This window comes from Hylobates moloch, unplaced genomic scaffold (genome assembly GCF_009828535.3).
Source record: "Hylobates moloch isolate HMO894 unplaced genomic scaffold, HMol_V3 SCAFFOLD_20, whole genome shotgun sequence".
In the NCBI taxonomy this organism is placed as follows: Eukaryota; Metazoa; Chordata; class Mammalia; order Primates; family Hylobatidae; genus Hylobates; species Hylobates moloch.
Window position 1 is genome coordinate 52782162 of NW_026652295.1, and position 16370 is coordinate 52798531.

The 16370-nt window shown below is 36.6% G+C and overlaps 1 protein-coding gene across 2 annotated transcripts in view; it reads left to right on the forward strand.

Moving 5' to 3' along the window:
• HCRTR2 (hypocretin receptor 2) overlaps positions 1-16370 on the forward strand; it is a 177696-nt gene that overhangs the window by 47797 nt on the left and 113529 nt on the right. The window contains exon 2 of one of the 2 annotated variants that reach the window (XM_032140861.2): positions 9680-10279. In XM_032140861.2, the coding sequence (XP_031996752.1) occupies positions 10057-10279 (223 nt within the window). In that variant the 5' untranslated portion in view covers positions 9680-10056. Of the gene's footprint in view, positions 1-9679; positions 10280-16370 lie in introns of those variants that run through there. The other variant, XM_032140859.2, reaches the window with a different exon arrangement.

Here is a 16370-nt window from a genome sequence, read left to right on the forward strand (position 1 = left end):
GGAGCTAAACAATGAGAACACATGGACACAGGGAGGGGAACATCACACACCAGGGCCTGTTGGGCAGTGGGGGGCTAGAGGAGGGATAACATTAGGAGAAATACCTATTGTAGGTGACGGGTTGATGGGGCAGCAAACCACCGTGGCACGTGTATAACTACATAACAAACCTGCACGTTCTGCACATGTATCCCATTACTTAAAGTATTAAAAAATACCATTTATGAAAACATGACCTCACCAAAGAACTATATAAGTCACTGGAGACCAATCCTGGAGTGACAGAAATATGTGACCTCTCAGATGGAGAATTCAAAATAGCTGTTTTGAAGAAACTCAACAAAATTCAAGATGACATGGTAAAGGAATTCAGACTTCTATCAGATAAATTCGAAAAAGAAGATGAAATAATTTTTTCAAAATTCATGCAGAAATTCTGGAGCTGAAAAATTCAATTGATATACAAAAGCATGCATCTTACCAGCAGAATTGATCCTGCAGAAGAAAGAATTAGTAAACTTGAAAACACTCTATTTAAAAATATACAGTCAGAGGAGACAAAAGAAAAAAATTAAAAACAATGAAGCATACCTACAGGATGTAGAAAATAGCCTCAAAAGCATAAATCTAAGAGTTACTGGCCTTAAAGAGGAAGGAGACAGAAAGAGAGAGAGAGATAGGGGTAGAAAGTTTATTCAAAGGGATAACAATAGAGTGTCACTATTCAAATACAAGGTTATGGAACACCATTCAGATTTAATCCAAAGAAGACTACCTCAAGACATTTAATAATCAAACTCTCATCCAATGTGAAAAGTAAAGTCCTTTCAATAAAAGTGTTGGGACAATTGGATATGCAAAAAATGAATTTGGAAACCTTTCTTGTGTCATGTACATAAAACCCCAAAATACATTAAAGACCGAAGTATAAGAGCTAAAACTATGAAACTCTTAGAAAGAAACACATGTAAATTTTTGTATTTACATGTGTTTTTTTGTACAAAATTACAAAGGTCAATTTTGTAAATTGACCTTTGATTAGTCAATGGTTTCTTAAATATGATAAAATATGGTAAAAGCAACAAAAGAAAACATGAATAAATTGGATCTTATCAAAATTTAAAACTTTTTTGCATCATAGGTTACTATCAAGAGTATGAAAAGAAAACCTACAAAATAGGAGAACATGTTTGGAAATCATATATTTGTTAAGGGACTAGTATACAGAATATATACATATATAAACTCATACACCTCAACTATAAAGAGATGAATAACCCAATCTAAAAAAAAAAGGCAACTAATTTGAATAGCTATTATTTCTCCAAAGTAGATACACAAATGACCAACAAGTTCATCAAAAGATGCTCATCATCTTTACTCAGGAGGCAAATACAGATTAATATCACAATGATATTAGCCATGGATTTGTCATATATAGACTTTATTAAGTTAGATTCCCTCTATGCCTAATTTTTTGAGAGTTTTTATCACGAAGAGATGTTGCATCTTGTCAAATGCCTTTTCTGTGTCTTTTGAGATGATCATATGGTTTTCGTCCTTTATTTTGTTGATATGATGTACCACATTTATTGATTTGCATATATTGAATCATCCTTCCACCCCTGGGATAAATCCCACTTGATCATGGTGTATTATCTTTTTGATAATCTTTGGATTCACTTTGCTGATATTTTGTTGAGGATTTCTGCATCTATAATCATCAAGGATATTGGCCTGTAGTTTTCTCTTTTTGTGTTGTATTCTAATCTGATTTTGGTATCAGGGTAATGCTGTTCTTGTTGAGCGTGTCAGGAAGTCCAAAACAATTCTTCTTTAGTGTTTTGGAATAGTTTGAGAATTGTTGTTAGTTTTTTTTATAAGTTTGGTAGAATTCAGCCATAAAGCTATCCAGTTCTGGGCTTTTCTTTGTTAAGGGACTTAAAACACACACAACACCCACACAAAATGAAGTATCACTTTCCACCCATTAAATTTATTAAAGTGGAAAATAACTCGTGTTGATAAGAATGTGGAAACCTTGAAACCTTCATGCATTGCCAGTGGTAATGTAAAAGAATCTTGCCATTGTGGAAAACAGTTTGTCAATTCCTCAAACAGTTCAACATAGAGTTACTGTATGAAATAATTCAACTCCCAGGCATGTACCCAAGAGCATCGAAAACATAAGTACACACAAAAACTTGTACAAGAACAGTCAGATCAGCATTATATATAATTGGCAAAAAATGGAAACAATCCAAATATTCATCAACTGCTGAATAGATAAAATGTGGTATATCCATATAATTAAATACTATTCAGCCACAAAAATAATAAAGTACTGATAGACACTAAAACATGGAAGAACCTTGAAAATATTAGGCTAAGTGAAAGACATCAGATACAAAACTCAACATGTTATGATTCAATTTAAAGGAAATTTCCAGAATTGTCAGATCCACTGAAGAAGAAACTTGATGAGTGTTTGCCAGCATGTGGGAGGAGAGGAAAATGAGTAGTTGGAGGTTTCTGGAATTAGTGCTGATGGTGACAAAACATTGTGAATATACTGTAAAACATTAAATGATACCTCTCAAAATGGTTAAAACATTGCTGTTATGTTATGTGAATTTTATCTCAATTAGAAAAGAAAAAAATCTTATCAATAACAAAGAGAAATTTCCACACAAGGCAGGATCGCTTCCACAGTGCTACTCAATGCAGTTTAGCGATTGCATTTGTATTGGAGTAAAAGCTTTTACTCCACGTTGCTTTTAACATTGGAGTCCAATATGCAAACCTCTTTCACCATAACTATATGGAGTTCATTGTATGTATATTTATTAAAATAGAATTAAGATGAATTTCGCAACACAATGGATCATTTTTTTTAATGTGGAAAATCAGAACATGTGCCTTAATGGTTACATGCCCCACCTGCTGTTCGCCTAAAAGTAAATTTCCTCTAACTCAGACAAATATATTATTTTCAAGGAAAAGAAGCCCAGAGAACTGACATCCAGAAGAAATAACATGTATTGAAAGAACACAGAAGTATTTCAATGAACTCAAACCTAAGATTGTAGAAAACTCTCGTGTGACCCTGGGACTGATGTTTGAAAATACACATATTTTGCTCCTACTCTTTCCTTCCCCAGATCCCACCCTTCAGAGCACCTGACGATAATGGATAGTTTCTAGCGGGGTGACTGGAATGGGCAAGTACCCCCAAAGTTATAGTTTGTACTGCAAGACTTGAACCTACTCTTTTTCTGCCCTCTATTATTTTTGCATTTTAACCATTTATTATTTTGAAAAGAAAAGAGAATTTTTAGAATATGGAAAGAGGAAGTGAATTAATAAAATAGCACACCATACATAAAGATTGCTAATCCATCTCCAGTCTAAAGATTTAGTAATAGGCAAGAATATACATATCCAGGAATTTCCTTGGTGTTACATAAACAAAGGTGACACATATGTATATTTGTCACAAAATATTCATTGTTTGAAGAAGGAATTCCTCCCTTCAATTGAGTTCAGGCCTGATCAACAAGTAGTGATTGGCCAACAGCTAAATGCAAAGTGGGTGCTAAGTTTGGGGATACAAAGATGAATGAGAAAATATTTATGCCCTTAGGAGAAAAACAAATATCTTTATCTCAGAGAATAGAGAAGGAGATTGATTCTCTTTGGGGGTGATGTCATCTTGAAGTGTATAAGTTCCCCCATAATTCTACTTTTCAGTACTGTTTAACATACAACTGGATTTTTTTAAATATGCAAAATTTATATAATTTTACAAATGTTTTTGTTGAGAATTAAAACTATCATTAGTAAAGGACACAGCTGGAAAATTGAAAACATTTTGGTTCTTTACTGTGGAAACAGAATAGAGTAACAGCAAAAAGCGTATTTCTGGAATTGGACCCTGACAACTCTGCTTAAACACTCCACCACTTTCTAGCTATATGACCTTGGGTAAGTTACTCAACTTCTTTGTGTGTCAATTTCTTCATTTGGAAAATTGGAATAATAGATGATTTTTTTGAGACAGTGTCTCATTCTGTTGTCCAGGCTGGAGTGCAGTGGCGTGACCATAGCTCACTGCAGCCTCAACCTCCTGAGTTTAAGTGATTCTCCAACTTGAGCCTCCCAGAGAGCTAGGACCACAGACACATGCCACCATGCCTGGGTAATTCTTTTTTTAAGTTTTTCGTAGAAATAGTGTCTCACTAAGTTGTCTAACCTGGAAAATTGTAATAATTCATAAAATCTTCCTCCTAGAGTTGTGAAGATCAGTTGAGTTAATGTATGTAATGTACTTGGCACAGAGCTTGGCCCACGTAATCTCTCAATGAGTGCTAACATTACTTGTCTCACAAAAAGTTACTTACTTCCGTCTGGCACCAACTGCCTCTCCCACTTCCCACAATCTGGTTACCATTCATTCTTCAGTTCTCAGCTTAAACAATGTCTTTTCCATATGGTTTTATTGATGCCACTTTGGGAAAATAGAGGTCTCTTCTGCTTGCATTTTCAGACCTTTTTAGGTGTGTACCTTAGAGCATTTGCTTTACTGACCAAAATTATTTGCCCGCTACTCTGTGCTTTTCATGACACACTAAATAAGACAGGAAGAATGTTTATCTATGCTCAACATAACATAGGAATATAATGGGAACTTCATATATATTTGTTGAATAAAACCATAAGGGGAAAATATCAGATCTAATAATGCAGGACAGGAGGCAGATGGAATGAAGAGAACCTTGTCTGAGAAGAGACATAATTAAAACAGGGCATGGGAGGTAATAGAAAGATTGGAGGAAAAAGAGACAGAGAGACACAAATGTTTGTGGTAATTTGTGACAAGTAGCTTTGATTGTTCATGGCCTAATCTTTTAGGGCATGAGGTTATTTCATTCTCTGTAGCCCACCGAGAGTGCATACAGTGACACATGTTATGTAAATCCCCTTTTCCCTTTTTATACATTTCTAGACTCCCTGTGATTTCAGACTTTTCTAGAAGAATTTATCTGGAGACCATATTGTTTTTTAAAATGTAGTATTTGGAGCCTAGAGGTGTCAGATAACTTCCTGCAAAGCTAATGCATTTATTTTGGGAATATATAAGCTCAGTATCGTCATTACCAACAGTGCTTAGACTTGATTTTATTTTCATTCCAACAGCAAAGGAAAGAAAGCAACTTCTCTCATGCTTCTATGCCGCTCTGCATCTCTCTACCTTCACAGTTTCTTAATAATGGCAACATTTCCAGGTCACCAATGGACTGAGAGATCATTGAGGCTGACTAGTCTTATTAATCCTTATACCCCAGCTCCTAGCCGAACTCCTGGACACACAATAGATCCTCAGATACATTTACTGAAATGCATATAGAAAGTTGTGCATGCAAAAAAGATGATCTCTCACCAGGAATAAGAAAATAAAATCTGGGACAGCCCATATATGAGATCTCTAAACAACCTACCTATAACCACCAAGAAAAAAAAAATACCTGAGTTGAGATTTATTTTTCTGTCTCATTTTTGATATATTCCAGTTAGTGAAAGAGCTAAAATAAGTGACAAGAAAAATTTAACTTAGGTATTTAAACAGAATTATTCGGAATGTTGTGAGCTACATTTCTTTTTTACCTTTTATTTATACATAGTATTTGTATATATTTATAGGGTACACGTGATATTTTGTTACATGCATAGAATGTGTAATGGTCAAGCCAGAGTATTTAGAGTATCCATTACCTTAAGTATGTATTATTTCTCTGTGTTAGGAGCATGTTAAGTCCTCTCTTTTAGCTATTTTGAAATGTGCATTGATGTTAACTATCATTAACACAGACTAATTGATATGTATAGCAAATAATATTTGCAATAGGATATCACATATTTATTTATTTATTTATTTTTGTTATACTTTAAGTTCTAGGGTACATGTGCACAACGTGCAGGTTTGTTACGTATGTATACATGCGCCATGTTGGTGTGCTGCACCCATTAACTCGTCATTTACATTAGGTATATCTCCTAATGCTGTCCCTCCCCCATCCCCCCACCCCACGACAGGTCCCAGTGTGTGATGTTCCCCTTCCTGTGTCCAGGTGTTCTCATTGTTCAGTTCCCACCTATGAGTGAGAACATGCGGTGTTTGGATTTTTGTCCTTGCAATAGTTTGCTGAGAATGATGGTTTCCAGCTTCATCCATGTCCCTGCAAAGGACATGAACTCATCCCTTTTTATGGCTGCATAGTATTCCATGGTGTATATGTGCCACATTTTCTTAATCCAGTCTATCGTTGTTGGACATTTGGGTTGGCTCCAAGTCTTTGCTATTGTGAATAGTGCCTCAATAAACATACGTGTGCATGTGTCTTTATAGCAGCATGATTTATAGTCCTTTGGGTATATACCCAGTAATGGGATGGCTGGGTCAAATGGTATTTCTAGTTCTAGATCCTTGAGGAATTGCCACACTGTCTTCCACAATGGTTGAACTAGTTTACAGTCCCACCAACAGTGTAAAAGTATTTCTATTTCTCCACATCCTCTCCAGCACCTGTTGTTTCCTGACTTTTTAATGATCACCATTCTAACTGGTGTGAGGTGGTATCTCATTGTGGTTTTGATTTGCATTTCTCTGATGGCCAGGGATATCACATATTTTTAAAATGTCAATTAACAAACATTTTCCAATTACTTTCTATGTCAGGCACTGGTCTAAAAATATCAATTCATTTAATTCTTTTAACAACCTTAAGGGGATATCACGGGACAAATTTAGAGCTTCCTTTTGTGTTTGTGAAATGGATTGATTCCTTTTCCCTATATCCAGCAGAAATATTTGAATTGAAGAGAAGAGTAATACCTAAGAACTAGAAATTCCTTTCTTATGTTTCAAAAGATATCAAAAGATCTAAGGAAGATGTTCACATCAAAAATTAATATTATAATATTTATTATCTATGATGCACTTGCAAAAAAGAAAACAAGTAATAATTTGAAGATTTAAGTGAATATTTTTATGACATTGGAGTACCACATATTTAGAAGAAAGCACCAGAGAAATCATAGATAGAAGGAAATGGAATATTTGTAGGATCAAGATAAATTCACCTTGTCATAAAATAAAGCAGGTATCAGGATAAAATCTTGAAAATATTTTCATTTCTCCTTATTTATAACTTCAATTTACTGTGATGATTAATTGTAGGTAGAAGATTTACGAAGAGAAGACTGAAGTATAGACAAGTTGAAGTGCCACAAAATGAAAGCTAATGACACCGACTACTTAGGAAATGACACTGACTACTTAGGAAATAGCAGACTGGGTCCATATTTATAGATTGTCAATGACAAGGAATTTGCAGATGTTAGTGAATATAGATCCGAACTTAAGTTGCAACAACCTTTCCCACTTTGAGATGAATAGTGCGTGGAAGAGTAAAATGCAGATATTAATAAATCAGAGGAAGACATTGTATCAGAGTATAAAGTTGACAGATTTATACCAATGAACTTGAACGAAGCCACAGAAGGCCTGCTTGTCAAATTTACTGGTGACAACAGGTCTGGAGAAATGGCTAATGTTTTGGATAATAGCATTAGAATTTAAGGTCTGTTTAAACTTCAAATTAACAGAATTAAATTAATATATGCACATATTAATTGGGTCTTTTTCTTATATATCATCTCTTAACAGAGCCTTTTTGACCAATCATTTCTAATGTGACCTTTGGGATTTTCTACTCATCATCACCTCATCCTGTTTGGTTTGCATTATAGCATCTATCTCTTCCTAATGTTTTCCCTATGTATTTGTTAGTTTTTTTTTTTTTAATCTAACTTAACTAGAAAGTAAAATGCATGGAAACAGCAACCTGTTTAACTTTGTATCACTAAGAGTGGAAAAATAACCCTCAGGAAATATTTGGTAAAATAATAAAATGCCCATTGATGCCCTCCTCTTAAAAAGAAATTTAATTAGTGCAGATTGGGGAAATACAACAGTATTTCTCATAAAACATGATATCTATACAATAACAGAAGTACTAGGTCCCAAAAAGTATTCTATAAATAGAAGAAAGAACAGATGGTTTTGCTGCTGATTAATCCATTGATCTTTCATAAATCATCTAATTTCCCCAGGAACAGCTTCCTCATCTATTAAAGAGGGTTAGTAATAGCTAAGCCCTCAGGGGTTTAAAAATGCATATGAAATAATTTTATAAACCATAAAGTACAAAACAAATATGAAAAATTATGATTGGAGGAGGGGTTGGGGTAGTTAAATCTCAGTGTAAACCACCAATGTCTTGTGTGTGTTGAAAAAATAATTACATATAAAAATTGGTTGCATCCAAAGAATAATGTACTTTTTGCACTGGCAAGACTCAAACCATATTATTGTTACTTCCTCCCAGTTAAACATTTTGCAAGATATTGACAATTGTCTAAAGGAAAACCAAACAGATGTAGTTGGAAGCTACTGTCACTAGAACAACACTGAAAAGAAAAATACTAAAAAAAGAAACATGAGGGCATAATAAGGAGCGCTGGGGCTGTGATGTTTATTTTGAATCTGTGAAGCATTGTCATATGGAAGATTTATTCTGTGTAGTACCAAGATGCAAACTAAGAATTAGAGGTAAAAGTCTCAAAAAGGCAAATCGTGGCTTAAGACCTTGGTTTAATGTAAGAAACAGTTTTCTCACCTTTAGAGCACTCCCATAAAGGTGGAAGTAGTGAATTGTCGTGGTCACATTCAAGCTAGATGGGGACATTTCAGCAATGTTATCAGGAGGCTTCTACCCTTAAGCTGAAGTTCAGACAAGATTTTCAGGCTCTTCTCAAGTGCAAGATTGTAATTACTCAAATGCAATATTTTTACCATGTTTATTAAGAATAAAAGGATCATGAATTCACATTCTGACAAATGCTAGAATACTTATTATTAGAGACAAAACCAATGCATGAGAGAATGGCAGGTGACATCAGCCCTGAATCAATGGGAAGAAAGACCCAATGGGATGTGGTATTTACGAGAGAGAGCACTTCTGCTTAGATTACTACATCCTACAATGAATGTTTAATATCGTTTAGTATATTGGTGGTCTGTCTTGCTTGACAACATTAACTGTGATCATATTTATGATCCTTGGCGTCCTTCAAGAATTTGTTGCTGTATTTCATATGACACTTAACTATCGCAAACACAAATTCCAGCTACATAGACCCTTCAATTTAAAAACAGTCTCATTCTCAAATTTTAAGGAGAAAGCGAAGACGGAGATGTCTTAAAGACTCGGCAAGTACTAAGTTGGCAAATGTCAAATGTTAAAATAAGTTTATATTAAATGTTAAAGTATTTGCCTGGAATGACTTTTTCATTGTCCTGCTTGAGAAACACAGAGGCGCCTCCTTATTACTTTTATATTTGCTTTACAAAGACAAATGTATCAACATGCTCTGTATTAACTGTATGTTGACATTTTTGTCATATCCACAGACTGATGCATGTCTGGGCATGGTTTATGACAAGTGCACGTAAAAATAGAGAAAATAAGTAGAAAAAGAGAGAGATTTAACTCTCCGCCCCCCCAACAAAAACACAGATTAAATTAGTTTTCATTACTTTTCTTTTTTTTTACTTCAGCTTCAGCTCTCCCTCCGAGCGGGAGGAGGCTGTGGGCTGCGGACTGAGTGCTGGAATGAGGAGTAATTGAGCTTCAGCTGAGCCGGACGTAGCTTTCTCCTCCTGGCGTGATTGCTGCAGCCTCCAGTGCCGGGTCCCTAGTTCCTCATCTGCCTCTCTTCCCGGTGCAACATCGCCTGTAAAGACAGCAAAGCCGCCGCAGAAGTTGCCCGGCAGACGACTCCGGAGGCATTGGCTCAGTAACTTTTCACGTCATTTTCTGCTAGGGAGCCCCTTGTCGCCTCTCCGCGCAGCCTTTCCCACCGCAAACCACCAGTGCTCATGGGGCAGGCAGAGAGGAGCTTGCAGCATTGAGCGGAACCGGACTTGAGCCCGTGATGTCCGGCACCAAATTGGAGGACTCCCCCCCTTGTCGCAACTGGTCATCTGCTTCGGAGCTGAATGAAACTCAAGAGCCCTTTTTAAACCCCACCGACTATGACGACGAGGAATTCCTGCGGTACCTGTGGAGGGAATACCTGCACCCGAAAGAATACGAGTGGGTCCTGATCGCCGGGTACATCATCGTGTTCGTCGTGGCTCTCATTGGGAACGTCCTGGGTGAGTGTTCTCCCGGGCAGCCCTCCCAGGGGCTATCACCCCCACTCCTCCCCGGGCTGAGAAGGCTCTGAAGAGACCCCTCCCTCCCCCTGGGAAGCAAACAAAGAGGTCGCTGCTCTCGGATGGGGTTTTCTAATAAAATAATAATAATAATAATAATAAAAAGTTTTCTGATTTTCCGAACCAGGACAGAGCCCTGGAAAGGTTATTCCCTGTGTTGCAGGAATAACGGGGAAACCGCGTTTCTTTTTCGAGCACCTAGATTACAAGCGCTGGGAGAGGGGCCGCGGCAGGGATCTCCAGGTGGATTTTGTTGAGTGTGTGTGTGTGTGGGGGGGGGGGGGGAGTCAGTCATCCCTTTGTGTAACGTGGCTGGGTGTTTCAGGGGGGTTGGGACGAGGCAGAGCTTGCAGAATGCAAAGCTACATCCCTAAGGAGCAAGCTCTCTGTGGCTCTGGAAGTCACAAAGCATTTGTGAGCTAGCTGGTATTGCCCTTTGGCGAGGAGGTTTAGTCTCCACTCAAGAGGTGGTAATGAACCAGCAGGGAGTGGAGACGGAGGCAAAGCAGGGAAGTGCACTCACTCATAGAAGCTGAATTAAACAGCATCCATGCCTGGAGCAAGGAGAAGGAGGGGCATCGGAGAAAAGTACCACAGAGATCTCAATCATCCATCCATCCATTCATTCATACATCCGTTCAGCCAAATATTGTTTTTTATTTCTTTCAGTCTACTTGTTGCCAGGCTCAGGAATTATTCACATCAACTGTTTGTTGTTGTTGTTGTTTTGTTTTGTTTTGTTTTCCCCAAAGATGAGACTAAGCTTAATGCTGGACTATTTGTCCCTGTCTAGGTCTGTATGCAAACATGGGTTTCCTCGACCCCCATCCCCCTCCCCCTAAACAATTTCTGAGGGTTGGGGAAGGGGTGAGTTGGCAACATGGTGAGTGCGATGGTGGAATGTATTAGGGCAGTTGGTGAATATACCTCCAGAAAAGACGCTTTGGAAGGGAGGGATAACTTGAAATAAATTGTGAATGGAAGGAGAGTGTACCTTGATGAATGAAGAGTAGAAGGCTGGGAGACTTTTCACATGCAGAGGGCAGTGTGGAGGAAGTCTCTGCTGAAAATGGCAGGAGATGGAGGAGGCTAGGAGTTGCTCTTGATTTTCATTTATAAAAGGGGAAGAAAGTGAGTGAGGTGAGATAGGCTGGAAGACTTTTCAGTCAAAAGCAAAGAAGTTGTAGCTGCAATAGGGACTGACAAGGAAATTATCAGGCTTTCAGACTAGCCTGATTTTGACCTTCTCTCCCAAGTGTGTTGGTCTGGGTAGAAATCATCCCGAGTAGTCTCTCACCAACTCAGCAGGCAGAATAGATGATAGTATGTGAATGAGAGGAGTTCTCCAGAGAGTCGGTAGAATGTTATCTGAGGAGACAAGAAACCTCTGAGAACTTTAGTAGATTTTTAAATATTATTTTTAGACTGTTTTCCTTTGGTTGATTTAAAAGTAAAAATAAAGGAAATCTTTTTGGGATACTAACAAAATGAAACAAAAGTGGAAATACACAGGATTGGAACTGTTGTTATAAGCATAATTCTGTTGATAATAATCCCAATCTTGCTTTCCTTCTTCTTGTTACCCATCCTTAGGATTACATCTCTTAAGACACATGGCTACCAGCATAGCAACATTTTACTGCATTATGCCAACACTTATTGATAAGTGACTAATCAAAATTGAACATATATTGAGTACCTACTGTGTGCCAGAGCCCTTCATGTACATTCTCTCCCTTAAACATCAGAATAACCCACATTAGCCAGAAGAAGAAACAAGACTTAGAGAAATAAAATGACGTATTAAGGGACATAATTTAGATTCAGCTCCATTTTTTCTGACCTCAGATCCAGAATTCTCTATTATTATTCCACTCTAGAGCTAGAAAGCATATAGAGAATAGATTGTCTGCTCCTGATTGTCTGCAAGCTTATTGGATGTGTTCCTGTTCTCCCCTGCATCAATGTCCACTGCCAATAAAGTACAATGAGGGATTAATGGCACTGTCATTCTCTTCACCAAAAACCTGTCCAGAGAAGCAGTAATTTTTTTATGAATAGCTATGAATAGTAACTATTGCCTTCCTTATTTTAATTTTAGGCTGAATCTTTGTGGTAAAATGTGCTCTTCTTTGCTGTTATTGCATTTTTACCTTGCACAGACCTTGTAGTGAATAGTCTCCATATCCTAATTGCAAAGTTTAGGGATACATGTTTGCTAGCCTGGGGAGCTTTAGTTTCAAGAAGGAAACACCTCTACAGTAAGGCTACTTGTTTCATAACGTCAAGGAAGATAGCACTGTCCACAGCCCCAAGTGCTGAAATGGCCAATTCCATTCAGCCTAAAAAGAAAGAAAGATTTACTCAAAGTACTCTGCCTTAAAGAAACTGACAGCTACTTTCCTCAGGACTGAATAACACTGAAATCCTCTCTGGTTGAACTGAAACGCATTCTTTTCTGACATACTGCCTGAAAGTTGATGAGGTTTAGGTTTGACATTTAAACAAACGAGTAGTGTTGTTACTCACAGACAACTCCCTGCTCTTTGATGTCACTGTCAAATTTGCAAAATGAATTAGATTGAGAATTGCTTTTTTGCCCCTCTGGTATAAGTAATTTTACACATAGAGTGGCAGGACAGGATGTCACATGATTTATGCAAAATAAAGATGCAATATTAAGTATGAAGGTAAAATACCACAGTGTAGGCAGCAGATGTAATCACTGAGCCTTCAGGTCCAGTCACCATTTGTACTTTCATATAACTACTTGGAAAATCTCAACCTTTTTGGGATTACACATATAATGCCCTCAGTTAGAAGTCATCTTCCCCACAATGTCCTTTCGTGAAGTGATGTAATAGGATATGCTATGAGTAGCATGACAATGTCTTGATTGTCTTCATCTCTTTTTCTTCTCCCCATAGTCCCTCTCTATCATTATGCCACCTCTCCACTCTCATATACTCTTTCCAAAGATGGAAAGCAGTTTCCTGGGGGAGTGAAGTTTTAAATAGAATGTTATGAGTATTTACATTCAATGAAAAGCTGTAAGTATGTTTATTGTGAAATTTCAAGTTCTAGGGAAGGAGCATAGGGTAAAGTTCTTTTTGGAAGGAGTATCTTTTCAGTATCTTCAGAATAATGCCACCTATAACCTATTCCTAACTATGTCTTCTACTACAGCTAAGTAGATGTATCAGCTTATTCAATTGGTGTATTGTGAGCATTATCATTTTTTAAAATTAGTGTGTATATCAGGGGAGCCACTGGGGAAATGTAAAGAAATGTGACCGATGTTAATCTTTACTCCTGATTCCTTGAATGACAATTGTAAGGAGAAATGTGTTCTAGTCAGCTTAAACATTAAGTACCTGGGGAAAATGATCAATTTTCTGCTTCTCATATCTGCATTCAAAGATATCATATGTTTCACCTGGTATGCTTCTATCATATCTGTTGTTGCCTCCATATGGAAAATGGAAAAATATGTAATAAATGTCAACATCAGTCTAGCTATGCTTCTTGCTTCTGGTGTGCCATTAGCAAGTTATTGAGCTATCCAAGTCAATTTTTTTATAATTACAAATTAAGATTGATAATGCCTGCATTAAAGAAATAGTATCAGGATATAATGTACATATACCCTCTATAAAGACATATAAAGGGACACAGGCACATACATATTTTTCTTGACACATAGACACTAATTAATGTCAATTTTTATCCCTTAATTTTCATGACTGAACTTTTTGTGATGTGGTGTATAGCCAGCTTCTGCCTTCATGGCCAGTCTGTATCTCTGTAGCTCTTTATGGCCTCTGCCCCAGCCTTTTCCTTAATTGCACATTTTCCTAAAAGGTGTGAATAACATGGTGTTGGCACACATTACTCTCCTCTTCCACACTAGCTCCACCCACCCATCTCCTTCATACTGATTACTTAACATTGCCTTCTTGCCTTTCAATGAAAGCCATTCCTAACTATTGGAATAGTTTGCTTTCTCTCTCAACTTAAATTTGCCTGTGCTGGGTCCCATTCATTTAGAGTTTTTGAGTTGTTAATAGGCTGTCGACAGGCAGGTCTATCACTACTAATGTTTTAAATAACACACACACATTGGTAATATGTTGATTTAACTCATACATTGTTAAAATACATTGTGAAGTATTCATAGTTAAAATACATTATCCATTAAGTAATTTACCTAATAACAGTTTACCCAAGTTAGGTGTGTGGAATGGGGAAATATTTGTAATGGGTTTGCTTCCTACAGAGTTAGTCTTGTGTCAGATATGTAAGTGGCAGAATTGCAAGTTCATGTTACTCTTAAGCCTGGAGACATTTATTTTCTGCTTCTCCGAATGCCCATTTTAGTTTTGTGGGTGTTTGTAAACCCATTCTTTCCTACACAGGAAGCAAAAAGGGGTTATTTCTAAACCCTTTTTAGATATAGAAATAATACATCACTCATCTCGGCCAAGACTCAATAGAATCATGAACAGTGACTGTAAAAGGTAATATTAACTACTAAGCTTTAAACCTATTGTACATTTTAGTTTTAAAATGCAAAAATGCTTATCTGAATAAGAATTAATCTGATGGCTCTGCATTTTTGCTAAAATCATAACTATTTAGTCTTACTTAGTAAAATAAATTATATCTTTGACTTAAACAAGATCCCAATGATAACTTTTAAGATGGCTATTTCGTAGGTAACAGCAACATTTATCATGGACAGACAATAATGAGAATATCATGTGCAACTGATAATTTAAATGTAATAAGTTATTTCTGTATTCGAAAAAATATATTTGGGAAATGGGATAATTAAAAATACCAATTTTCAAGAGACCAAATCTAAAACTCAAATATAAACACAATGCTCCAGTTTTTAGAAAACTGTCTTGATTTTAGTAGTGCCTACATACTAAATTGTATCATATGATTTATATTAATTTTCCTTATTTTGTATTTTAGATTATATTTGAAAATTTTCATGTACTGCAGCTATGTTAGCATCTCAAAGTCTCCATATTCTCACTCAGCTCGGAAACATCCACTGCTGATGTTATTTAACTAGTGAAAGAAGATCCTTCCGTGTTTCTTCTTATAGCATTCTGACATCTTCTAAACCCTAAGGAATGCTGGCTTTATTAAGTATGGTTCAGTCAATGACATGTGCTTGGTGAAGCTGACGGTATTTGTCTTCAGTTCCTTTTCTCCCTGCAAAGGAAATTGTTGAATATTTATTGGGTACTATATGCCAGGTACTATATGTCAGGCTCCAATTACATATACTCTATTGATGCCTTACAACAAACTTATAATGAGAAGATTAATAGGTTTTATAAATAAGAAAAATGAATTCAAAGAGCAATGTTAACTTACTCAAAAGTTTAGTCAGGGAGTAAATAGCAGCACTAGGTTTCAAATATGGATTTAACAAATTCCATGGTCCATGCTTGTTCCATTACTTCATCCTGCCTCTTTCCGTAGCTTCTAACCCTGACTGGAGATGCATAGGAAAAAAGAGGAAGGAAGAGATACTTAGATGTGCCCTCTAGACAATTTACAGAGTTGTTTGGGCATGTTGCCATGCTATTTTTCTGATAGACTACAGTTCTTCAGCTCTGAGGATGAGCTCATTTGATAAGCTAATCAAGGTCGGGCTAGGGTTACTTTACAAGAGAAAATTTCAAGGTAAAATAGGTGCTGCCAAAAATGCTTTTACCTGTTCAGAGGGGTGACTCACTGGAAAAAAAAATGTTAGATAATTGTGGCCAAGGATTATTTTGTTATTGAAAGTGCTATTTTTAGACACAATTTGAGCCTGAGAGCCTAAACACTTAACACTTCACATAATCTAAAGATATTTGTTTATTTTCCTTTTTATCATGCATTGTCAAATAAATAATTAGTATTTATTTAAACAAATTATGTTACTATTGATTTTATTAAATAGATCAACTTTTTTTTTTAATTTTTTTTTGAGATGGAGTCTTGCTCTGTCACCCAGACTGGAGTGCAG